General features: G+C 47.2%; 2 protein-coding genes and 1 pseudogene across 6 annotated transcripts; 2 read left to right on the top strand and 1 right to left on the bottom strand.

Annotated features, from left to right (window-relative positions):
* Nucleotides 1-1,409: 1,409 nt before the first annotated feature.
* Nucleotides 1,410-4,483, top strand: LOC120670633 (annotated as a pseudogene).
* A 1,667-nt stretch (nucleotides 4,484-6,150) lies between these two features.
* LOC120670082 (anthranilate O-methyltransferase 1-like) lies at nucleotides 6,151-15,210 on the top strand. Its single transcript, XM_039950069.1, has 4 exons — nucleotides 6,151-6,289; nucleotides 6,398-6,787; nucleotides 14,170-14,430; nucleotides 14,761-15,210. The coding sequence occupies exons 1-4, from the start codon at nucleotides 6,215-6,217 to the stop codon at nucleotides 15,118-15,120; spliced, it is 1,086 nt and encodes a 361-aa protein (XP_039806003.1). The 5' UTR covers nucleotides 6,151-6,214; the 3' UTR covers nucleotides 15,121-15,210.
* A 1,390-nt stretch (nucleotides 15,211-16,600) lies between these two features.
* Nucleotides 16,601-24,994, bottom strand: LOC120670083 (DEAD-box ATP-dependent RNA helicase 31-like). Of its 5 annotated transcripts, none has more exons than XR_005673046.1 (12): nucleotides 23,639-24,933; nucleotides 21,836-21,942; nucleotides 20,824-20,879; nucleotides 20,525-20,749; nucleotides 20,220-20,426; nucleotides 20,061-20,147; nucleotides 19,889-19,984; nucleotides 19,589-19,804; nucleotides 19,167-19,349; nucleotides 18,861-18,908; nucleotides 17,058-17,349; nucleotides 16,601-16,953 (listed from the first exon to the last, which is right to left on the bottom strand). XR_005673046.1 is itself a non-coding variant. In XM_039950070.1 (11 exons), exons 1-11 carry the CDS (start codon nucleotides 24,931-24,933, stop codon nucleotides 17,122-17,124), a joined length of 2,748 nt encoding a protein of 915 aa, XP_039806004.1. In that variant the 5' UTR covers nucleotides 24,934-24,994; the 3' UTR covers nucleotides 16,716-17,121. The 5 variants fall into 5 exon arrangements, 2 of the variants coding, with proteins under 2 accessions (XP_039806004.1, XP_039806005.1); XR_005673045.1 differs by having other exon boundaries at nucleotides 16,716-16,995; nucleotides 17,051-17,349; XR_005673047.1 differs by lacking the exon at nucleotides 18,861-18,908.
* Between the last annotated feature and the right edge of the window lie 258 nt (nucleotides 24,995-25,252).

Here is a 25,252-nt window from a genome sequence, read left to right on the forward strand (position 1 = left end):
CTGGTGTGGTAGTTGGCGTGCCACGTCAACAAAAATGGCAAATATATAGACTCCAGTTTAGAGGAGTGGCAAAAATATAGGAGCCAAAATAAAGATGTTTTTTGAAGAGGTGTCATCTGTAAGGATGGCAAATAGTTAAATAACCCATGTATTGAGAGTGAAGGCGCAGGCCGTCGATATATGTATGATGATGGTGTGGCCTGCAATGAGTTCATGCAGGGTTGTCCATCATCACCCTTATAAATCTCGCCTAGTGTTGTGGTATGGCCATTGCACCAGAGGTTCTAAAGTGAGTTTATGCTGCCCTATGCATTAGATGTTGGGGTTAGTGTTCCAAAATTGTCGGAGAAAAATGGGTATTTTTTTTTGCGATAGAGGGATTGTGCAAGGATGGGTTCAGGAGGAGTGGCGTTAAAGCAAAGTTAATAATAGAGTCCGCTGCTGGCTGCAAAGATTTTTACTGTCTACCTCTCAACCTATTTATACAGTAATTAGTTTTCATTAATAATGTATAGCCCACTTGTCCCTTTTATAAATATTTTTATTCTAGGTCCTGTTTAGTTCCCAAAAAATTTTGCACAGTACTCGTCACATTGAATCTTCAGACACATGCATGGAGTATTAAATGCAGTTGAAAAAATAACTAATTACACAGTCTAACTGATTAGCACGAACTGAATTTTTTAAGCCTAATTAGTCCATAATTGAACATTATTTGTTAAGTATCAACGAAATGTGCTACAGTACCCGAACTCAAACTTTTAAACCAACTAAACACACCCTTATATTGAAACTGGCTAGCTGTAAGCTTACCGCCTGCTTCTTTTGAACTGAGTATCTGTTTAGCTGTCAAACTTCTTATATTACTTCCAGAATGATATACCTCAACAGCTGTTTAGAGAGACTAAAATTGAGTGCTAAACTTTAGCACCATTAGCACTCATACCTCGTAACTTTACTAAAGTTTTTGAGTCTTGGATAAGTTTTAGGGAACCTATTAGCACTCCTCTTTAGATACACTAGTGGTGCTAAAATTTAGCACTTTCATTCATTAGCACTTGAAACCAAACAGAATCTTACGGGAGAGGAGAGACATGCATGTTTGATCTCCACTTCTCCACCGATCCGATTAATCTGCATCATTTTTTATCTTTAAAGAACAATTCGTCCTTCCGGTAAAATGATACGGCACTAGCTGGTTCATCTTTTCTTCCCTCCACCTTCGGCCCTAACGATTTTCAGCAACGATGCGCATCCGGCAGGCTCGTTCTCTCCCTACCACCTTCGCCGCACGCGCTGCCTTGATTCTCTCCCGGCCCTCTAAAATTTGAAAACAGGCAGGTTATCATTATCCATGAGCGAAACAGCACTCCGAATTTCGAAACTTCGTTACGATCCCGCCCATTTTCCTCTCTTTTCTGCCATTCTCTCGCACTTACTCGCTCTATATATGCACATCGCCGCCGCACCGCGATCGTATCGCTAACCAACACCACAAAGCTAGCTAGGTTCCTGACAATGGCGTCGCATCTCCTTCTTATCCTCGCCGCCTCGCTGCTATGCGGCGGCACCATCCCCGTCGACTGCTCGTCGCGAACAACCGCCGCCGCCGCCGCCACCACCGTGAACGTCACCGCCTTCGGCAAGGCCTACGGCAAGGTCTGCGACGCGGACCGGTTCGCGGAGCTGGGCCTGAACATGTCGGCGTTCCCGTACTGCGACGCGTCGCTGCCGTACGCGGAGCGGGTGCGCGACCTCATCGGCTGGATGACGGTGGAGGAGAAGGTCGGCAACCTCGGCGACGTCTCCCGCGGCGCGCCCCGCGTCGGCCTGCCGCCCTACAAGTGGTGGTCCGAGGCGCTGCACGGGCTCTCCAGCACCGGCCCGACGACGCTCTTCGACGACCTCCGCAGCAGGCCCGGGAACCACTCCGGCCGCGCCACCGTCAACAACGGCACCGTCTTCGCCAACGTCATCAACAGCGCCGCCTCCTTCAACGAGACGCTCTGGAAGGCCATTGGCCAGGTACTTCAATAATCATTTCGATCCAAAAATTTCCACTCATCGATCTACAAATTTGATTTCTTCAGAAGATTAAATTTGGTTTCATTAATCGATCGACCTGCACTGCACGAACGAACGATCTGTTGATCGATGCAGGTGGTGTCGACGGAGGCGCGTGCCATGTACAACCTCGGCAAGGGCGGGCTGACGTACTGGAGCCCCAACATCAACGTGGTGCGCGACCCGCGGTGGGGGCGCGCCCTCGAGACCCCCGGCGAGGACCCCTTCGTCGCCGGCCGCTACGCCGTCAACTTCGTCCGCGGCATGCAGGACATCCCGGGCCCCGGCGCCGGCGACCCCCACGCCCGGCCCATCAAGACGGCGGCCTGCTGCAAGCACTTCGCGGCGTACGACGTCGACGACTGGCACAACCACACGCGCTTCACGTTCGACGCGCGCGTCTCGGAGCGCGACATGGCCGAGAGCTTCCTCCGGCCCTTCGAGATGTGCGTCCGCGAGGGCGACGCCAGCAGCGTCATGTGCTCCTACAACAGCGTCAACGGCGTCCCGGCCTGCGCCGACGCGCGCCTCCTCTCCGGCACCGTCCGCGGCGACTGGCAGCTCCACGGCTACATCGTCTCCGACTGCGACGCCGTCCGCGTCATGACCGACAACGCCACCTGGCTCAACTTCACCGGCGCCGACTCCAGCGCCGCCGCCGTCAGGGCGGGGCTCGACCTCGACTGCGGCGAGAGCTGGATCGAGGAGGGCGGCCGCCCGCTCAGGGACTTCCTCAGCGTGTACGGCGTCGCCGCCGTCGCGCAGGGCAAGATGCGCGAGTCCGACGTCGACAACGCGCTCACGAACCAGTACATGACGCTCATGCGCCTCGGCTACTTCGACAACATCCCGCAGTACGCCGCCCTCAACGAGACGGACATCTGCACCGGCGAGCACAAGGGCCTCGCCCTCGACGGCGCGAGGCAGGGGATCGTGCTCCTCAAGAACCGCGGCAACCTGCTGCCGCTGGACGCCAAGAAGATCCTCGCCGTCGCCGTGCACGGGCCACACGCCCGGGCACCGGAAAAGGTCATGGACGGGGACTACACAGGTCAGTGTGCGTCAAGTAGCTAGTAGTTTACAAAATCAGTTTTTTATTTGTAACCACACGATCGATAAGATTTAATTAGCCTTGTTAAATGGCACGTTTAATTTGAGAAATAGTTTCACCCATCATGTACAACTTCTGAATCGTACGCAGGACCGCCATGCCGGTACGTGACGCCGCGCCAAGGTATAAGCAAGGACGTCAAGATCTCGCACAGGGCGAAGACGACCATCTACTTCGGTGGCATAAACCTTCACATCGAGAGGGAGGGCAACGACAGGGAGGACATTCTCCTGCCCAAGAACCAAACAAAGGAGATCCTGCACTTCGCTGCGGCCTCGCCAAACCCGATCATCCTAGTGATCCTGTCGGGAGGCGGCATCGACATCTCCTTTGCGCAGAACCACCCGAAGATCGGCGCCATCCTTTGGGCCGGGTACCCCGGCGGCGAAGGTGGGAACGCCATTGCCGATGTCATCTTCGGAAGATATAATCCAGGTTAATTAGGAAAAATACCTCTTCTTTGTGGATTATAATGTCCTACTAGTATTTTTTATCTGCAATACTGAAAAATAATGCTGGTTAACTTTTTTTTATTGGAACAGGAGGAAGGCTGCCACTGACATGGTTCAAGAACAAGTACATCCAGCAGATCCCCATGACTTCCATGGGGTTCCGGCCGGTGCCGGAGCTGGGGTACCCCGGCAGGACGTACAAGTTCTACGACGGCCCGGAGCTGCTCTACCCCTTCGGCTACGGCCTCAGCTACACCAAGTTCCTCTACGAGACAGGCACCAACGGCAGCGCCGTCACGATCTCCGTGCCCGGCGGCCACTGCAAGGGGCTCAGCTACAAGCCCAGCGTGGCCACCACGCCGGCCTGCCAGGCCGTCAACGTCAACGGCCACGCCTGCACGGAGACCGTCAGCTTCAACGTCAGCGTGACCAACGCCGGCGGCAGGGACGGCGCCCACGTGGTGCTGGTGTACACCGCGCCGCCGCCGGAGGTGGCCCAGGCTCCGATCAAGCAGGTGGCGGCGTTCCGGAGGGTGTTGGTGCCGGCGAAGGACCGCGTACACCGTCGTGCCGTCCGGCGTGAGCAAGGTGCTGGTCGAGAACGGCGACTCGTCGTCGTCGGTGTCGTTCCCTGTCAAGATCGAGCTCTCGGTTTAGATTCTGTGGCCGTACGTGGTGATGTTTTCGAGTCCATGTTCGTGACTGTCTTGGCGTTCAGCATCCAGCTGGACCCGAAAAGAAAGTACTAGTACGATTTGATGGGAACTGATTGTTCCATGGAGCGTTGGGATCACTCTGTTTCATTTGAATCAGATGAATACTTGTGTTAGATTTCTAAAAAGTTACCTGGTGCTTTGATCTGTTATTGAATATTACAAAGAAAATGAAACCGATAGAGCAACTCTAGGAAGCTCCCTACTCGAGCTCCTATACTGAACAGATGAACAGTAGAAAGGCTGCTGCTTTGCTTTTGGTTTAGAGAAGTAGCTTCCTGCATACTGAATAAGTGTCTATCTTGTTAGGATTATGAATTTCAATGTATTTGGAGTCTCAATTTCAACGTACGTGTGCTCTGAAGTCTGAACTAGTGTATGCGGACTCTGAACTAGTGCTTTGAATTGTGTTATTCTCCCTGTGCGCTGTGTTTAGTGAAGACATGCTTATCTTCACTGTTTGTTTCCTTTTTCCCCTTATTGCCTATACCATTGAATAATGGGGGCACTTGTGTAGCATGGTGTTGATGACCAAAATTGGCACAGGTCGAACAGACCAGTCTGACCAGTGCTTACGAGCAGTCTGACCGGTCTGGACAATGTAGCCGGTCTAGCAACCCCGATCGGTCTGACCGGTGGGTCTGACCGGTCTATCCGGAATCCGAGTACAATTAGAATTTTTCATTGGTTTAGATCTGTAATTAGGATTCTTTGCGGGATAAGTCCACCCCACCCTATAAATATAAAGGGTCACGCCCGATTGAGGGTTATCCAATCGATCAAACAATACAACTTTTATTTTTTTATTTTCTCTTGCCCTAACTTTTCCAATCTACTACTTGTTGTTCCTCCTTCGTCTCTACGTCGATTGAGGGCGTTCTAGGTGGCCTGCCGACCCTAAAACAACACTGCGTGTGCTTGCCCCGACAGGTCTTCTCGGGCTAGCGTTCGTAGGCTTCGTCACCGATCTCACCAGCGACGACCGGTCTGACCGGTTGCTATAACCGGTCTGAGCAGCGGCGCTGCAACGCGCGCCTCTTCTCGCTGCACGCTCGAGTGCGTTCGTGTGTTGGCCCTAGTTTTGCGTCAACATGTAACTTTGCAGCTCGCAGGGGTCTTTCTCCAACTATGATGATATCATGACTCAATTTTAGGAAGAAATAGAACATTTGCTAGAGTTGTGTGTAAAGAACTAGCCCCAAGAAAGTTGGGGAAGTTCCTGCTCAGGAAGTAGAGATCCTAAGGTAGAGATTATTGCTGAAATTGCTCTTAGCATATATATTTTCTATGTGTAGGGAAGACCACAAAGCACCGCAGCCCACTACTGCCCCCGGTAAGCAAAAGAACAAACCGGTAAGCAGGCAAACCATGTGAGAGGCTTATTTTTTTTCCTTTAGGAGGGAATGGTAAGTAAATATACACGCCAAACACGTGGTGCCACTCACTTCGCCCTCATCTTTGTTGATGGCCACCAAACCACCAACGGTGGCGATGGTGCTCCGCAGCCGTGGCACACAGAACCAGTACGACGACACGTGTCACTTTTAAGGAGTGGGGTGTAATTGACTCCATAATCTGTTTGTAAAACTATTGCTCTTTTAATATATTTGTGATTCTTATAAAAAAGAATCATCTCATCTTGTGATATAGAGCACTGATATTATTTACTAGTTATATTTTTTATTATGTATCTAGATATAATGTATATTTAAAAAAGTTAAAAGAGCGAGTATAACTTTAACTAATAATTAGAAAGAGTTCTAATACGGCACGGGTTTTCCAATATATATTCAGTGCCCCTGTACTGATTCATTTGCAATCTGTGCGGCTCTGCTCCACGAAAGGTTCTGAGCTGAAGCGCTCGGTGGCTAGCTATGAAGATGGATACTGACTTCCATATGGCGAAAGGGGAAAGTGAAAGCAGCTACAGAAACAACTCCAGGCTTCAAGTTTGTGTCCAATCTCTTTATAATTCTCTTTATCCACAAAAGTTGCTCACTTACTGTTATTTGATTCTTCTGTTCTGACATATTTCATTTTGCGCACCATGCGTATAGAGAAAAGCTTTGTTGGCGACTGAACAAGTTCTTGAGAAGGCCGTGAAAGAAATATGCTCCGCTGTGCTCACTCCAAAACTGGTGGTTGCTGACTTAGGCTGCTCTTCAGGAGAAAACACACTCATCTTCGTCTCTGAGGTGATCAAAGCCATGAGTGACCAGCAGCAACTGGAGGTCCAATTCTTCCTCAATGATCTACCCGGAAACGACTTCAACTATATCTTCGGTTCACTTGGAAACTTCAAGGAGTCGATTGCAGCGGAGCACAAGGGAGGAACAACACCTCAATTTTACATTGCTGGGTTGCCTGGTTCCTACTACACTAGGCTTTTCCCTTCCCAAAGCGTTCATCTCTTTCACTCGTCGTATTGTCTCCATTGGCGCTCTCGGGTTTGTTTAGAGTTGTTATGTTGGTGATATGCCCAAGAGCCTATCATCACAATACGGTTTAAAGGCTCAAGTGGATATTGATCCAAGAGGGATTAGGGTTACTAATGGGCCTATGAGATAGAAGCCCATTAGTACGCCCTATATATATGAGGGAGGGGCTAGGGGGGAGATGACCTGAGCGGCGCCACCTCCCTAGCCGCCGCCCCTCCCTCTCTCTCGGCCGCCGCCCTTGCCGTGCGTGCGGTGCTAGCACACCGACGCCCGGCGTTTCATCCCCGTACGTGTGGACTCCGTGGAGGCGCTGCTGCGACTGCTGCGCTGATCGGCAGCCGGGATCAAGTACGAGGAGCTCGGTTCGTGGGACGTGATCGACTACTTCCTCTACATCGACGCGCGACTTCTTCCGCTGCGCTGCGCGTCTAGTGGTAACGATCTATGATCTTCTACTCGCAAGTATCTTGGGTTTATGCGGTAGTGATGCTAGCGTAGCCTACCCGTTTCCCTACAGTGGTATCAGAGCCATCTTGCGTAGTTTTTGGTCTGGATCTTTTGCATATAGGTGATATGTTGTTGTAGTAGATTGGATCTATTACTTTTGCACGGTTTGATTAGATCAATTGGTCATAAGGGGTTAAAACTGGAGCGAGTTGATTGCGCGGCATGTGACAAAAGATTAGTTTGTGTTCTTTCTCTGTTATGCATACGATATGTCCCTACCGGCTGGAATCACCATCGGGACTAACTGTGTGCATAGTCAGCAGATTGAACCAACAGATCAAGGTCATGTGTAGATGCAGTCTTCTCAAGTGCAAAGTTTGCACGGTCAAGGTGATTGACCTAGTGAAAATTGAGGCATTATGAATGGCTCGGATTTGAGGTGATGCGATCACTCTGATGAGATTTTCATAGGGATTCCATAGATGCGATCTGTGTAATTCCATGAGGTTTTCAGGGCGCTGCCCTAAGACCCGCGGGGACCGCCGTTGCTTTCTCGCTGTAGCGGCTTCCCAAGCGCTACTTTGGTAGAACACGTCGTACGCCTAACTTGTTTTTGCAGGGTGTGATGTGAATGGTATGGCCTCAATGTCATGTGATGATGTATGTGATGATTTGTGCGGCCTGCGTGTCGCAAGTTAACACAACCGGGTTGAGGTTGCACCATTATTGTATAACGACCTGCGTGTCGACTTGTGATGTTTGAATCCTCATGTAATTATTTCACTAGCTATTAGATGTAGTAGCTTAGTATCTTTTCATGGAGGTTTCAATCATGATGGCGATGATGATCAACACAAGACATGACGGATGGCAATGGAGGTCACCTTGGAGCCATGGCGATGGAGCCCATTGTGATGCAAGAGGCCATACTATTCACAATATAATATGATTATATGCCTGTGATGTTTATTTTCCTGTCATACTATTCTTTCATGCTTTTACATATGGTGGATGCTTTAATCATGATAGAATAGCTTCCCTCGGAAAAGTTTGAGTTTTTGATGCCTTTTACCAATAGTTGCACCTATAAATTTTGATCGTTGTGTGGTAGGTTTACCAAAGTAGAGTACCCTCAGCTATCACTTTTGTATAGGGTGGATGTCGGACATTCACAAGCATAGTATTGGTTTACTCAGCAAAGCTATCAAAACAGTTTTGGGCTTTAAGGCATAGGGTTGGGGCCGGGGCATTGGATGCCACCCAATAAACAAGAGTCGCATAGAGATGTGATTAGTAATTTGTTACTTACCTGTATCACTACTTTTCTAGCCGTGATGCTAAAGCTCACTAGAATTTTAGTGATTATGGATCTTGAACCACTATATGTCATTAGAGGGAAGATGACTTTGATATAGTAGGTTGTCTTTTGTTAAATCAGTTAATGAAAGTCTTTACATAAACATAGTGCTGAAATCTTGCTTTACTTTAATGTTGTAGATCATGTCTGCCAGTAACAATTCCGCTTTCAATTTGCGTTCTGTTCTTGAGAAAGAAAAGTTGAATGGAACAAACTTTATTGATTGGTACCGCAACCTGAGAATTGTTCTCAGGCAAGAGAAAAAGGAGTATGTTCTTGAGCAGCCATATCCTGATGATCTCCCTGACAATGCAACTGCTGCTGATCGCAGAGCTTATGAGAAGCACTGCAATGACTCACTTGATGTCAGCTGTCTGATGCTCGCCACCATGTCCCCTGATCTGCAGAAGCAGTATGAGCATGCGGATGCTCATACCATGATCGAGGGGCTGCGTGGGATGTTTCAGAACCAAGCCAGGACTGAGAGGTTCAATATCTCAAAGTCCTTGTTTGCGTGCAAGCTGGCAGAAGGTAGCCCAGTCAGTCCTCATGTGATCAAAATGATTGGTTACATTGAGACTTTGGATAGACTTGGTTCTGAACTTCACCAAGACTTGGCTACTGATGTTATTCTCCAGTCGCTCCCGGCGAGCTATGAGCCTTTTATCATGAACTTTCAGATGAATGGCTTGGATAAAACATTGAGTGAGTTGCATGGGATGCTAAAAACAGCAGAGGAGAGCATTAAGAAGAATCCCAATCATGTGATGATGATTCAGAAGGGGAACAAAAAGAGGAAGCGTTGGACGCCTCCTAATCCCAAAGGTAAAGGCAAGAAAAAGAGTTCCGGTGGTGAGTCCTCGGGCTCTAAGCTAAAGCCAGCACCTAAGGCCAAATCTGGCCCTACTTCTGAAGATGAATGCTTCCACTGTCATGAAAAGGGACATTGGTCTAGGAACTGCAAGAAGTACTTGGAAGAAAAGAAAAAGAAGAAGGGAAGTGAGACTTCCACTTCAGGTATAAATGTTATAGAAATAAATATTGCATTATCTTCTAGTGAATCATGGGTATTTGATACTGGATCGATGATTCACACTTGCAAATCGTTGCAGGGTCTAAGTGAGACTAGAAGATTTGCAAGAGGCGAGTTGGACGTTCGGGTCGGCAATGGCGCAAAGGTTGCGGTGTTGGCGGTCGGCACCTACCACTTGTCTCTACCCTCCGGATTAGTTTTGGAATTAAATAATTGTTATTGCATTCCTGCTTTGAGCAAGAACATTATTTCTTCTTCATGTTTGGAAGAAGTTGGTGATTTTAAGATTGTAATTGAGAACAAACGTTGTTCTATCTTTTGCAATGGTATTTTTTATGCTCATTGTCCATTGGTGAATGGATTATATGTTCTTGATCTTGAGGATAAATCTGTCTGTAACATTAATACTAAGAGGCTTAGACCAAATGATTTGAATCCCACTTTTATTTGGCATTGTCGCTTAGGTCATATAAATGAGAAACGCATTGAACAACTCCATAAAGATGGATTGTTAAGCTCATTTGATTTTGAATCATTTGACACATGTGAGTCTTGTTTGCTTGGAAAGATGACAAAAGCGCCTTTCACTGGTCAGAGTGAGAGGGCGAGTGACTTGTTGGGACTTGTACATACCGATGTATGTGGACCAATGAGCTCAATAGCCAGATATGGCTATATCTACTTAATGAGGCACAAGTCTGAATCGTTTGAAAAGTTCAAAGAATTTCAGAATGAAGTACAAAATCAATTAGGCAAGACAATTAAATTTCTGCGATCTGATCGTGGAGGAGAATATTTGAGCCTTGAATTTGGTGATCATTTGAAGCAATGTGGAATTATTCCGCAGCTAACTCCGCCCGGAACGCCTCAATGGAATGGGGTATCCGAACGGAGGAACCGAACCTTGTTGGACATGGTTAGGTCCATGATGAGCCAAGCTGATCTTCCATTATCATTTTGGGGTTATGCTCTTGAAACTGCTGCGTTCACACTGAATAGGGTTCCAAGTAAGTCTGTTGAGAAGACACCATATGAGATATGGACTGGGAAGCGTCCCGGATTATCTTTTCTCAAAGTTTGGGGATGTGAGGCTTATGTCAAACGTTTGATGTCAGATAAGCTCACTCCAAAGTCAGACAAATGTTTCTTTGTGGGGTATCCTAGGGAAACCAAAGGATATTATTTTTACAATAAGACGGAAGGCAAAGTGTTTGTCGCTCGCAATGGTGTTTTCTTAGAAAAGGAGTTTCTCTCAAAAGGATTTAGTGGGAGCAAGGTGCAACTTGAAGAAATTCAGGAAACACCCGAAACTGTTTCAGCACCCACTGAAGATCCACGGGATGTGCAAGATGTTGCACAACCCGTAGTTGAGGCACTAGCCCCACGAAGGTCTATAAGGGCACGTCGCGCTACTGACAAGCTCAACCTCCTTATTACGGAGGAGCGCCATGTATTATTGATGAAAAATGATGAGCCCTTGACCTACAAAGAAGCAATGATGGGACCCGACTCCGACAAATGGCTTGAAGCCATGGAATCCGAGTTAAAATCCATGCATGATAATCAAGTTTGGAACTTGGTCGATCAGATTGACAGTGTAAGACCTGTCGACTGTAAGTGGATTTTTAAGAAAAAATTAGACATGGATGGAAATATTCACATCTATAAGGCACGATTGGTGGCGAAAGGTTTCCGACAAATTCAAGGTGTTGACTATGAGGAAACCTTTTCGCCCGTCGCAATGCTAAAGTCTGTTCGGATTCTCCTAGCAATTGCCGCATATTATGACTATGAGATATGGCAAATGGATGTCAAAACCGCTTTTCTTAATGGACATCTAAGTGAGGATGTGTATATGACACAGCCTGAAGGTTTTGTCGATCCTAAAAATGCTGGGAAAATATGTAAGCTTCAGAGGTCCATCTATGGATTGAAGCAAGCATCTCGGAGTAGGAATATTCGTTTTGATGAAGTAGTCAAAGGGTTTGGCTTCATCAAGAATGAAGATGAGCCTTGTGTTTACAAAAAGGCTAGTGGGAGCGCACTTGTGTTTCTGGTCCTATATGTGGATGACATATTACTGATCGGAAATGATATTCCAATGCTTGAAGCCGTTAAAACCTCATTGAAAAAGAGTTTTTCGATGAAGGATTTAGGAGAGGCGGCTTATATTCTGGGTATTAGGATCTATAGAGATAGATCAAAAAGGCTAATTGGATTGAGCCAAGACACGTACATTGACAAGATATTGAATCGGTTCAATATGCAAGATTCCAAGAAAGATTTCTTGCCAATGTCACATGGCATTACTCTAAGCAAGAGTCAGTGTGCTACGACACCTGATGAGCAAAAGAGGATGAGTACGATTCCTTATGCTTCAGCCATAGGGTCGATCATGTATGCTATGCTTTGCACGCGCCCAGATGTTTCCTTTGCTCTAAGTGTTACGAGCAGGTATCAGTCAGATTTCGGTGAACCTCACTGGACAATTGTAAAGAGTATCCTTAAGTACTTGAGAAGAACTAAGGATATGTTCCTAATATTTGGAGGCGAAGATGAGCTCCTTGTAAAGGGTTACACCGATGCTAGTTTTCAAACAGACAAAGATGACTCCAAATCGCAATCCGGTTTTGTTTTCTGCCTCAATGGTGGGGCAGTGAGCTGGAAGAGTTCCAAGCAAGATACGGTGGCTGATTCGACGACAGAGGCCGAGTATATTGCAGCTTCCGAAGCTGCAAAAGAAGCTGTTTGGATCAGAAAGTTTGTTTCTGACTTGGGTGTTGTTCCTAGTGCGTCCAGTCCAGTGGACCTCTATTGTGATAATAGTGGTGCCGTTGCACTAGCAAAGGAACCTAGAACAACTAAGAAGTCCAGACATATACTGCGGAAGTATCACCTCATCCGTAACTTTGTTGAGAGAGGTGATGTGAAGGTTTGCAAGGTGCACACGGATTCAAACGTTGCTGATCCGTTGACGAAGCCTCTCCCACAACCAAAGCATGAGGCGCACATGAGATCTATGGGTATTAGATACTTACATCAGTGATTCTAGTGTGCGTGGGAGATTTTGTGTCATGAGTATGTTTATGTAATGATAAATAATTATTATTTGTTCCATGGATGATTATTTTACATTGATTATCAAGTATGTGACTTGTTCGTGAAACTCTGTTGAAAATGATATGATTCTAAATTATCCCTAGTTTATGTCGTTGTGTGGGACAACAACGACGTTGAGACTAGCACATGCATTAATTGATGATCATGTTTCACGGATCATGGATATGGAGATATCGGATTAATGATGTGGACACATGTTGGTGAACATGGTGTTGGATTGACCCACTCCAAGACAATGTTGGGATTGTTATTTTGTATGTGCCATCAGTTGTTCTTGAGTGTTATACCTACTGAATCCTTAGACCTAAGATCGCCATTGTTTCTCACTGTGTGTAGTGGTGCATCTTGGGGCTGCTAAACGCTACTCCGTGACTGGGTAGTTACAAAAGCAGCTTACAGGTATGTCATGAAACATGGAATGGGATGTGAGCGGATCAAGATGGAATTTGCCCCTCCTAGATAACGGGAGAGATATCTCTGGGCCCCTCGAGATAGTTGGATTTGAAAGTGCATGGCCATGCCAAAGTGATTAAAGAGTTAATCATGATGACTAAAGGTTAGTTATGAATAGAATCCACTATTAGATTGAGAGAATGGTCGAGCTATCACAAAGGTGGCACGCATCTCGCTTTGAGCTTGACTGATATCGTGTGGCAAAGGAATCGGTGTATGAGTATATCTATGGTTCAGCCGATATGATCTTTATGTGTATTTGTGAGTCACTATGCCCTGCTAGGTGCCGCTATTGACTTGTAATTCGGAAATGATTTCCGATCACGACCACCTACACATGAACCTAACGGGTCACACACTTAAGGGGTTTGGAATGTTGGAAAGCTTGCATGTATGATTGTCTCTAGTGCAAGTGGGAGATTGTTGGTGATATGCCCAAGAGCCCATCATCACAATACGGTTTAAAGGCCCAAGTGGATATTGATCCAAGAGGGATTAGGGTTACTAATGGGCCTATGAGATAGAAGCCCATTAGTACGCCCTATATATGAGGGAGGGGCTAGGGGGGAGATGACCTGAGCGGCGCCACCTCCCTAGCCGCCGCCCCTCCCTCTCTCTCGGCCGCCGCCCTTGCCGTGCGTGCGGTGCTAGCACACCGACGCCCGGCGTTTCATCCCCGTACGTGTGGACTCCGTGGAGGCGCTGCTGCGACTGCTGCGCTGATCGGCTGCCGGGATCAAGTACGAGGAGCTCGGTTCGTGGGATGTGATCGACTACTTCATCTACATCGACGCGCGACTTCTTCCGCTGCGCTGCGCGTCTAGTGGTAACGATCTATGATCTTCTACTCGCAAGTATCTTGGGTTTATGCGATAGTGATGCTAGCGTAGCCTACCCGTTTCCCTACATGTTATTATACCTTCAGCTTTTAAGCTTTTATAACCACCAACGTTCTAAAATTAGTGTCTTTCTTCTGTTTAGCTTCCTGATGGTCTCGATGTCAACGCAAAACCTTACCTAAACAAAGGAAACATTTACATTGCGAAGACTACACCGTCATCTGTGGTGAAACTGTACCAAGAGCTGTTCGAGACGGACTTGTTGCTCTTCCTCAAGCTGCGGCATGCTGGTGGCCAGATGGTGCTGACGTTTCTTGGGAGGAAGAATGAGGATATTTATAAAGGAGATCTGAACCATCTTTGTGGGCTATTTGCACAATCTATTCAGTCTCTCGTTCACAAGGTACAACAGATGAACAGAATAGATTGAAAATGGTTGGCAGTACAAAATTATTGTTGTATCACATACATAAAACAAGATGATTTCAGACTTTCAGCATGGTAATCCTATATGATAACTATACTCACGTCTACAAAATAAGAAGAAAATCTTGGTCATAAAAACAAAAGAAGTTATGTCTTTATTTGTACATAGCAATATTGAAGAGTAGATAATATATATACATCGCTTGTAATTTGTGTAGCAAAATCTTTGGCTTCTAAATTTTGATAAGTTTAATTTATCATAAAATAAAATTATACTATTTGTTGAGTTCCACGTATATTGTAATAGGGCCTTGTGCAAGAGGAAAAGCTTGATGCCTTCAATCTCCCCGTTTACGGCCCATCGGTTGATGAAGTGAAGGCAGTGGTCAGAAAGAGCGAGCTGTTCGACATCAACTCTGCCGAACTGTTCGAATCCAACTGGGATCCTTACGATGACTCTGGGGATCATATTGTCCAAGATAGCCTCCAAAGTGCCCTGAATGTTGCTAAGAGCATCAGAGCAGTCATGGAGCCCTTGTTTGCGAGCCATTTCGGTGGAGCCGCGCTGGATGAGCTGGTCAGAGAATACGCACGTAATGTTGCAAAGCACCTTCAGAGGGAGAAGACCATGTACTCGGTCATCGTCATGTCCTTGCAACGAAGATAAAGTTGGTCTATGCATGTACTAACCCCAAATGCCTGAGGATTAATTATCCTGCAATTTTAATTTATACATAAATGTACACGATTACTGCCATTCCTTGCTCTATTTCTAAGCCTGCTAGATGATTGTGCTAATTAAGCAACAGCAGTATATCACAAAGCTATGCTTCTATTCTTAAAAATAAGTCTATTCGCTACTCAACCCTTATGGTGTCAGGCTATCTGCACCGGCGTCCGTTGTACCTCCCTCCAGGATGGGATAGAGGAGAAAAACGCTGCAGTGCGTGTAAGAAAGAGGACGTCCGCCGGTCCGGTAATCTGAGCGTAGGTACCGGGTGCTCACTATCCGCCGATGTGGCACCGGCCCGTCTCCCGACGCGTCCTCCGCTCCTGCTAGCGCCCACCCGCGGCCACGCGCATAGCCGCCGCCACCGCCCGCCATGGCCGCCGCTGGCCCTGCACGCTGTACCCCCTCCTCCGGCCACCCTCCGCATGAGCCAAGACCTCAAACCGCACCTCCTCGGCTCCTTGGTGCTCACCGGCCCAATTGCCGCCGCCCAGCTCGCCGGAACGCTGCCGGACCTTGGATCGAGCCGAGCAGAGCTGTCGTCGTTCGTCGATCCCGGCCTCCTTGGGCTGCCCTCCCTCGATTCCTCCCGCAAGAAGCTACGTCGGCCCCTCCTCCACCTTCGCCGCCGCTCCCCGAGCGATTCCGGCCGTTTCCCGGCCGAAATCGGCTCCTCCACCGCCGCGCTGGCCCAATGTGCCGTCGAGGGCCGCCCCTGCGCTGCCCAGCGTTGCCCTGCGGGCGCACCACCTTGCCCCGCCGCCGGCCGGCCCTATCGCCGGCGGGAGCGGCGCGCCGCCGCATGCCATGTCGCTGGCCGCCCTGCTCGAGCTCTCGACCCGGCCGCCCTGCTCGGCTCCTCCGCGCGCCTCGCCGTCCGCGTCCGCGTGCCTCGCCGTCCACGTCTGCGCGCCTCTCGGTCTGCGTTCGCATCCGCGCGCCACCTTCTGCCGCCCTGTCCTGCCGCCCTGGCCGCGGAGGGCTCGACCGCTGGGGAAGGTCGGCCACGGGCCTCCACCTCGAGCCGGCCATGGACACGGCGGCTCGAGCGAGGGAACGCCGCGCCTGGCCGCGGAGGGTCGACCGCTGGGGAAGGTCGGCCACGGGCCTCCACCTCGAGCCGGCCATGGACGCGGCGGCTCGAGGGAGGGAACGCCGCGGCGGCGGCGAGCTTGGCTGCGGAGGCGAGGAGCGTGGGTGGCGAGCTCGGCCGCCGGGAAGGTCCGGCGCAGGGAGAGGGAGACCGGGCCGCTCGCCGGCGGAGAAGCATGGAGAGAGGTGGACATGGGGGATGGGGTGGGTCCCACTAGTCAGTGACTGTACAAAGGATGGGTATAAGTAAAAAAATGTTGATGACTGAGATATAGAGGATAAACGAGTGCAGAAAAAATAAAAATAGAGTAGAGAATCTTCATGACTAGACAAGAATATTTCTTTTAGAAGAGAAAAATAGAGATCCACCAGTGTAGACAGCCTCAAGTATCGAGAGCCACAGGCATGGCGACATGCAAAGTTGATTGTATGCTTGGTACATGCTTGGTACGTGTTTATTAATGACATCAACATGGGTCTTGGCATTGGATGGGTAGTACCGGCAACTAGTTCTCCATCCCCATTGATCATAAAGCCAAGTTCTCCGTTCCCACTGATGCTGCCAGCACAGATACAAGGTCTTCTGGCTTTTACTAAAGGATGGATTGAGTACACGTGGCCTCCTCCAACGCAGAAATATGGTGCTCCAAAGCTATGAGTAGGTGCTTTGTCAAGGCCCTTACAGGATAAAAGAATGAAACAACATTACGAAAGTTAGAACTTCTGGGAGCATGACATGTATTGTAAACCTTGTTTTATTAAGGTAGCTCCAAAACTCCTACCAATACGGGCGTTTTATCGGATGTTAGACTATGCGCCAACATGGCTTGGATTCATTGTACCAAACTATTTTGCTCGCAGACCTGGAATGTTGTTCAGACCCATCTTCCTGAGAACAAGCTTAGGCACTGCAGGAGGGTTGTTGAGACCCATACTTCTACTGAACTCATTGGCGAGTGATACGAGCTGGTATTTGTCACGTCCAATGAACTTATTTGAATTGTAGTAACCAAGCCATGCCTGGTAAGCAGATTCCTTGTCCTTAACCTCCACGTGTGCAAGAGCCTTATCAACCTGCACATAATAAGAAAACATGTAATGTAGCATAATGCAATATGTCAGCGACCAGATTATTATCCTAAAGAAACAATGGCATGCGAAGCTCTACCTATTTTATATAGTTCAATACTAAGCAGTTATCAGATAGGACAACATAGTGCTCAGCAAAATGTTTTGAAAAATGATTGGGTGCTTACAAATGTGATTGATAATTTCATACTCAGCAGTTGCCACATCATTTAACTGGACAAGCCATTCATCCTAGTTTTGGATTCATTTGATAACCTGATAGCATTTCAGATCGAGTGCCAGCTTGACGAGGACCAGCAGCGGATGGTGCCACTGCCTGAAAAGGCGGCGACACCAGCGATGATGGCTTGACCATGAGCGTCGATGCTGCAGCCTGTGAGGGCACGCAACAGCAACCTTGTTCTCGGGAGCGTCGACGACGATGCGGCGACGAATGGCAGGGCGACGCAAACCGATCTTAAATCGGAAAAGAAAAACAACAACAGGAGGACCATGGGTACCAGGCAGGTGCGCCCCCAGAGCCTGGCGACGATGACGACAGGATCGGGCCGAGCCGCCACCCTGGCGGGTCCATCCGCGGCGGGGTCCATCCGCAGCCGCAGGCGGCGCGGCTGGACCGGCGGGAGAAGGGCAGCGCGCGACTGTCGAGCGCCCCCGATCTTGCGGCGGCGACGGCGCCCCCACGGTTCTCCTTCGCAGCCACGGACTAGCGCAGGTGCAGCCACGGACTCGCGCAGAACAGGGGTGGCGACAGCACAAGTTGCAACGAGGTCACGCTCAGGACAGGGGTGGCGACGGCGTTGGAGTAGATGGGGGCATGTGGCCTGCGGGGCGCTCGGTGGAGGAGGCGAAGATGGCGGCGCTGGTGACAAATCCTAGCGGCGAGGTAGGTCCCCTTGCTATGCTTGACGACGACAGGCACGGCGGATCAGAGGGATCCGCCAGGCATCCTATGAGGGCGCTACCCCCGGCAGAGATCGATCTCCCCGAGGGCGGCACGGTGGCAGTGGCAGCGACAGCGGAAGCCTAGTTAAGTCACAGGATCGTGACTCTCTGACACCATATAGGAAAGTAGGATGCGTATAATGTGGTCGATGTATTGCATTGAGCCCCTTAGGCAATATATATAGAGTACATGGACTGGAGGGCAAGTAGCCTCTCCTAGAGATAAGGAAGGTTATCCCGGGATTACAATCAATCATAAACTAACCATATCCGGAGTTGCCTAATATACTCTAACACTATTTTTTACGGTCAAAGTCTCCATGATGGCTTTTCCTAAAAAAAAACTATCCCTATATGTGGATAGGTTGTTGTGGTCCAAAATAGAAATCCTCTATAGTTAGATCCAAAACATAAATTTGGTGAAAATACTAACTATCCCTAAATCGGTTGGCTGTTATTGTCTTGTCGACGAATTTCTAAAATATCCATATCATTCAGGAAGCAAAGCTTTTCCTTAAGTACACAGCTGATGTGAACTACAAAATTATAACCTGAACTGCATTGAACATCATATATCTCAGGAAACTAAACATGCATCCCTACAATTGTACTGATCGATTAGCCCAATTGTTATGATCTTTAGCGAATCATCATAGATTCATAGTGACAGTATCTTGTCCAAGGTTCTCGGAAAATACGTAGATATAGAAATGAACTGCTAGTTGACTGTCGAAATATATTAAGAATGCACATTTCAAATCATATACATGTATATAAGTGGTCATGTTAACAAAAAAACCAATGTCAATGCATGGAGAGATACAACAGTAAGATGTGAACTGGAGTCTTTTAAGTACCTTTTTCTTAGTGTCCAGATCAATTAATGGTTGTGTTGCCTCTGTAATAGGCAAGTCCTTGATACTTCTCAAGAAATATTCCTCCCATGGTGCCAATAATAAGACTCCTGCCCCCTCATTACCTTTGCGACCAGTTCTACCAAGTCGATGAATATATTGCTCTCTGTCTGTTGGCACCCCCAACTGCAATATTGGTGGAGAATTGACACTTCAATTCGAAACTATGTGCAGGTAAAATGATAAGCAAGCTAATAATGAGTTCAGAGTTCCAATTAACTAGCTGTGAGCTGCATGGAGAAAGAATTTTCTCAATGGCAGGTAAGCAGATTTATTTAGGAATTTCATAATTTCTGATTTGTATCATAAAGTGCATATATCTATATTTGCAACAGTAAGTAAATAAAGTACAACAGGTTAGTTACCTGCACAACTAGTGTGACATTGGGATAATCAACACCCCGGGCAGATACATCAGAGCTAACAAGAATGAGACCTTTTGACTCCTTAAATTCTTTTGATATCCTGGTTCTGTAACTTTGAGGTTTCCTGGAATGGATCTCACGTACATTCAACTTCAGCTCAGACAAAAGCTCAGCAACAAGGCTTGTTACTTTTGCTGTTGTACAGAATACAATCACCTGCATTTGTTTCCTCAGTCATTGTACAGAACATATAAAGAACTAAAAGAAACAATAAAGATGACAGTAGCAATTAACGGTTACCTTGTAGTCAACATTTTCGGAGATATGATCAGTTAGAAGACCATATAGGATAGAGAATTGTTTGTCTAGTGGTGCAATTAAATGCATTTGTTTCACCTGAATATGGTAATCATAAGCACACCATTATTTAAAAACTAAGGAGCAATCAATACACATTCGGTTTGTCGAATACCTGAGAATGTGTTTCTTCACTTCCTTCTGGAACTGTGTTGACAAATTCAAGATCCCTTTTCATGGCAATGTGACATACTTGACGAACCTAGCATGGAAAGTAGAAATACATGGGAAACTGACCAAGCAGTAATGAGTTACAAGTATACTACAGTGATACCTCATCCGGAACTGTCGCAGAAAATAGGAGTGTTTGACGTTGTTTTGGGAGTGCAGCCACTATTTTCTCAATATCAGATCGGAATCCCATATCTAACAAGCGATCAGCTTCATCAAGAATTAGAACTTTGACTCCCATTAACCTTGTAGCAAACCCTGGTGTGTTCTCCATATGATCCCTAAGCCTTCCTGGAGTAGCTACTAGAATCTGTAAATCAGAAGTTCACCATTGCTTGTGGGTTAGATATCAGAACAAATGACACAGAACAGCAGAATTATTCAGTTCAACAAGATAATTTGAATCACCTGGCAAGGGTTAGTATGCATGCGCTTCTGTTCAAGAGCCATTCTAGTGCCACCTATTACAAGCTGCACTCCAATTGATGGATGGAATTTAAGAAGCTTGTTAGCTTCTGCAGCAGCCTGATCAGCAAGCTCACGTGTAGGGCACACTACAACAACACTGATGGGAGGCCTCTTTTGATCACGATCGACAGGTGGTAATTTTGAGACAACTTCAATGGCCGGAAGCTGAAGGTAAAACAGTTGTACATTACAATTCAATGGGAGGAAACATAATATTCACTATTCAGCAGGGTACTTACCAAGAAAGCTACAGTTTTTCCAGTTCCAGTCCTTGCTTTGGCTAATACATCCTTCCCTACAGGGAGAAGACGTGTTTGTGTGAGAACTGAATAGAAAATATACAATTTAAGTGGGAAATAAACTGCTTTCAGAATCATGTGCTGCAAAAAAAATTTTGTACACATGCATTTCATAATTAGTGCAGTTCCGATTGCCTGCCTCTCGGAATGATATACTACTTAAAAACTACATACATTCAATGTTAATATTTGTTTTCTTGAACCATTGGACACAGATAACTAGAATTTCTCAAACTTGTTTCCTCTCTCCATATTTTTATCTCTGAATAATTATGATGCATAGAAATTGTGCCACGGTAACAAAATTTTGAGGCCTTGGTGGCTTACACTTGGGAAAAATAGGCCATTCAATTTTTTTCTTAACAACAAATCTTTGCATATGTGACCCTCGTAGGCGGACATACAGATAGATAGACAAAGAGAACTTCAGCATCTATTCCATGTTCTTGTAAACCTCCGTCAAGCCAGGGAGCTCAGAAGTAATGCTAGGATTCCATACTCTATACAAGCTTATGAGTTGAAGGCATAATAATGTAACTGTCGACACAGTTAGCACTTAGCAGGGTCCAAACATGCTCACATCAACTGTGAGAATGGCTTTTCCAAACGGGTTCAAAGAACTTCAAAGTTGAAATGTATAAACTACATGGATGATTCACTAACAATAAAACAACAGAACATTTTAGTCCCAAGCTAATTGAGGAAGACTAACAGGTGCTAAAAAAAAAATGTAAGCTACATGGATAGCTTATGCAATTTAAATCAGGAATTCTAGAGAAATGGAAAAGGTAGGTAAATAGATCTGAAACTCAAGAAGGCGAGAAATTACAAATTAGAAATGTGCGGGCAACAATGTCCCTTTGTGTAAATTTAATATATTTGCTGAACAAGATTAATATCATAAAGTAAATTCACAAATGTCAAACATACATTAAAGAATACTGAAATGAACCTTGAAGTATGATGGGAAGAGTAGCCTCCTGTACAGCAGTCATTCTGTCATATCCAGCAGCCTTAACACCTCTTAGTGTCAAGGGAGATAGTGGGCATTCATCAAACCTGTCAGGAAATGGAAGAATATCCATCAGCATAGAGGCTTATAAGTAAACCTTTTGCAGTACATGCATGAACTATTCAGGAGAAAAGCAATTAATCTACACTCATTGATAATCATAGCCCATAGGAATATAATATGCCAATATAACTTAACCAAACCACAGTGCAGAACTAGTACAGATTCAGTAAGCAACATCATTGCCATCTACTACAAATTACAGGCTTCAGAGAAATTTGACAAAGATTTGTAAAAATGCTTGGCTCAAATAAAGTAGCAGTAGCAACATCAATCAATCAATGTTCTTAAAGGGTTAAGGCGAGCCTTGGCGACAAACAGAAAAATTGGAGAAGAAAAGGAAAAACAAGCCTATCAATGGGCCATAACCGCAACACTAGATGAGCCCAACCCAAGCCAACAGCACATAAAGAACCCCTCCCATCCCACCTCACACAACCGATTCACCCTTCTGCGCTGCTACTCCCGTCCCGAATGACACCACCCTGCAGGAGCAACGATGAGCACACCATGAGCCCATGAATCAGACTCTTCCCCCAACTCAAACAGAGCCCCACCGACACTCCTTCCAGACCACCAATGCCGCAGTTAAGCAAGGCCAGATCTACGCCAGCAATTGCACTGGAAACAATCTGGGAGTTGCACCAGCCACGGCACTAGAGCTGACAAGGATGTGGTAGAAGGAAAGAGAACCGTGCTACCCGCTGGGTTCCTCTCTCCAGCCCTCCCCCTCCACTTTTGGCTAGGCATCAGGGATGCCTTGCCCCAGAGAGCATCTCATTGCCTAGGCTACCCTATGCATCAGAAAATATTATCAATTTGTTGTGCCCTCCAAATTTTGCGACAAAGACAACTCATCACAAAACTGTTCTTCGAAGTTCAAAGAAACCAACATGAGGGTTCATAGGAATAACTTAAAATACCAAGATCAATATCATTAAGAACCTTGACCTACAATATCAGAGGATATAAACAATGCAATCCATTCCGATATCATTCCTCCATAGCTCCATCTTTAATACTCTATTCCCTAATCCCTATAGCAAGCAGATGCTAAATAGACTACCAATGACACTTGCTCTGGATTCAAAATGTGCATTGTTTGTGTATTTCAAATACCAATGCTGTGAGTGCAGCTAGATGCAGTCGACCATGGCTCAGTTTATAGTAAAAAACTCATTCATAGTACTCTTGTAGAATGATCCTCAAGCCCACGCATAGTTTCTCCACGTTTTGAGGACAGCAAAATACTTAGTTTCTAATAATGCTGCTACATTCAGTGGACCACTGAACCTGTTACACTAAGAAAGAAACCCACCAAACAACATGAATGGTAGGACGTGTTGCAGCCAAGTTGGAAGTAGATGCAGAAGCATTTAACAATATAGTAGCTGTTGTTGACATGAAAGTGATGCAGTCAAACATCATACAGGTTCATTGTACCATAGATTACAGATGGTGAAAGTAAACATGATATGCACTTGGCAATTAGAAAATACGAACCACCATTTTTGTCATATTGCCAAGATGGTCATCTATCAATAATGTAAGCATAATTTACATCAAGAAAAAGAGAACCAATCTACCTATGTACCAAAGAGAGGCATACTAGCAATTAACAGAAACAGCTCAGCTTAAAGGAATAAATACTATTCAGCATTATTTCATAGTTGTAAGAGCTACCTTTTCTGGCTCAGATAAGAATCACCGCCTCTAGTACTTGTGCCCGCTATACTCTTATGTTTAACTGCCTCTTCTTTGTCTAATTTAAAAGATCCAGACTCCTTACTGCCCTCATCATCAATAAGATCATCTTCTAAACCTGATGGGTCATCATCCTCATCAACTTCCCCCACCTCATCATCATCCTCTGACAAGCCAAAATCAAACTTTTTCACTTCCCTAGCACCAGAATCACCAAAGCCAACCACATCATCATCGTCATTGTCGTCATCCAAATCACTTTCCCTCCCTCTTCTCTGCGACATACCAGACATCCTTCCACCACGACCATGTCTTCCTCTCGAGGATCCAAATCCAATGTCATGATCATAGTCATTATCATCCAAATCACTATACCTCCCACCCCTCCGCGACACACCCAAATCACTCCTGTTCCGGCCTTGATGTGGTCCAACACTCTCTGCCCTTCCCCCTTTCCTGCCACCTCGATGCTGCATTCTGTCGGAACGCCCAAACCCAATGGCATCATCATCATCATCCTCCTCACTGTCATCACTGCCTCTTCCTCTTCTCTGCGAGAAACCAGACATCCTTCCACCACGACCATGTCTTCCCTTGGAAGGCCCAAATCCAGCAGCAGCATCACCATCATCCAAATCACTGTACCTCCCGCCCCTCCGCACCACACCTGACCCTCTCCCACCACGACCTCGTTGCCCCCTAGGAGACCTAAACCCAGCCTCGTCATCAAACCCATTTCCCCTCCCTCCTCTCATCGCAAGCCCGGACGACCTCCCACCCCGCCCCCGCCTTCCCCTTGAGGAACCAAACCCGGAATCATCCTCATCATCATCCAGGTCACTACTCATTACCCTCCCCCTCCGCTCGAAGCCGCCGCGCCTATCGCCACCGAACTCACCGCCGCCAAACCTCGACCTCGAGAACGAACCCCTCGAGTCCCGCCCACCCCGCCCGCCCCTGGAGGCGCCGGCGGGGGACCTGCGGGTGGATGGAGCGTCGCCTTCGTCGCCGCTGCTGAGCCCGAGGTGGCACGAATCGGTCTTGAGGTCGCTAATCCAGTCGCTGAGGTCCGCCTCGTCCTCCACCAGGCTCTTAGCGGCGCCGGCCACGGAGCGGCCGCGGGAGGATAAGAGGCGCGGGGAGAAGAGCCCGGCGGCGCCATTTCGGGGTGGGGCGTGGTTGAGGTGGAGGAGGGGGTCCGCGCGCTGGCATGCGGTGGAGGCGGAAGCGGCGGCGCGGCGGAGGAGGGCGAGGAGGTGGTGGTGGCGCCGCATGGCGGCGGGCGGAGGCGGCGCGTTAGGGTTTAGGTGAGAAAACCGGAATTGGGATGCCGATCAGGGGTTTTAGGTCCAGGCTCTACCAGGAGATGTCACTTGCGCAAGAGCTCTCGTGAACCGAACGGATCATGGTTGATTAAAGGTTGAGATCTGTCAGACTCCCTTGGATCTCTGCTCATTGCTCAACTGAATTTGGTGTTCATCATCTGAAATCACATTGCCGAAAAACTTTGCCGTCCCAAAAGAATAAGACGCTGATCTCATTTGTCAAATTCGATAAATTTTCCTACATTCAGCCACATAACATCCATACAAT

The sequence above is a fragment of the Panicum virgatum genome, chromosome 4N (assembly GCF_016808335.1).
Source record: "Panicum virgatum strain AP13 chromosome 4N, P.virgatum_v5, whole genome shotgun sequence".
Lineage (NCBI taxonomy): Eukaryota > Viridiplantae > Streptophyta > Magnoliopsida > Poales > Poaceae > Panicum > Panicum virgatum.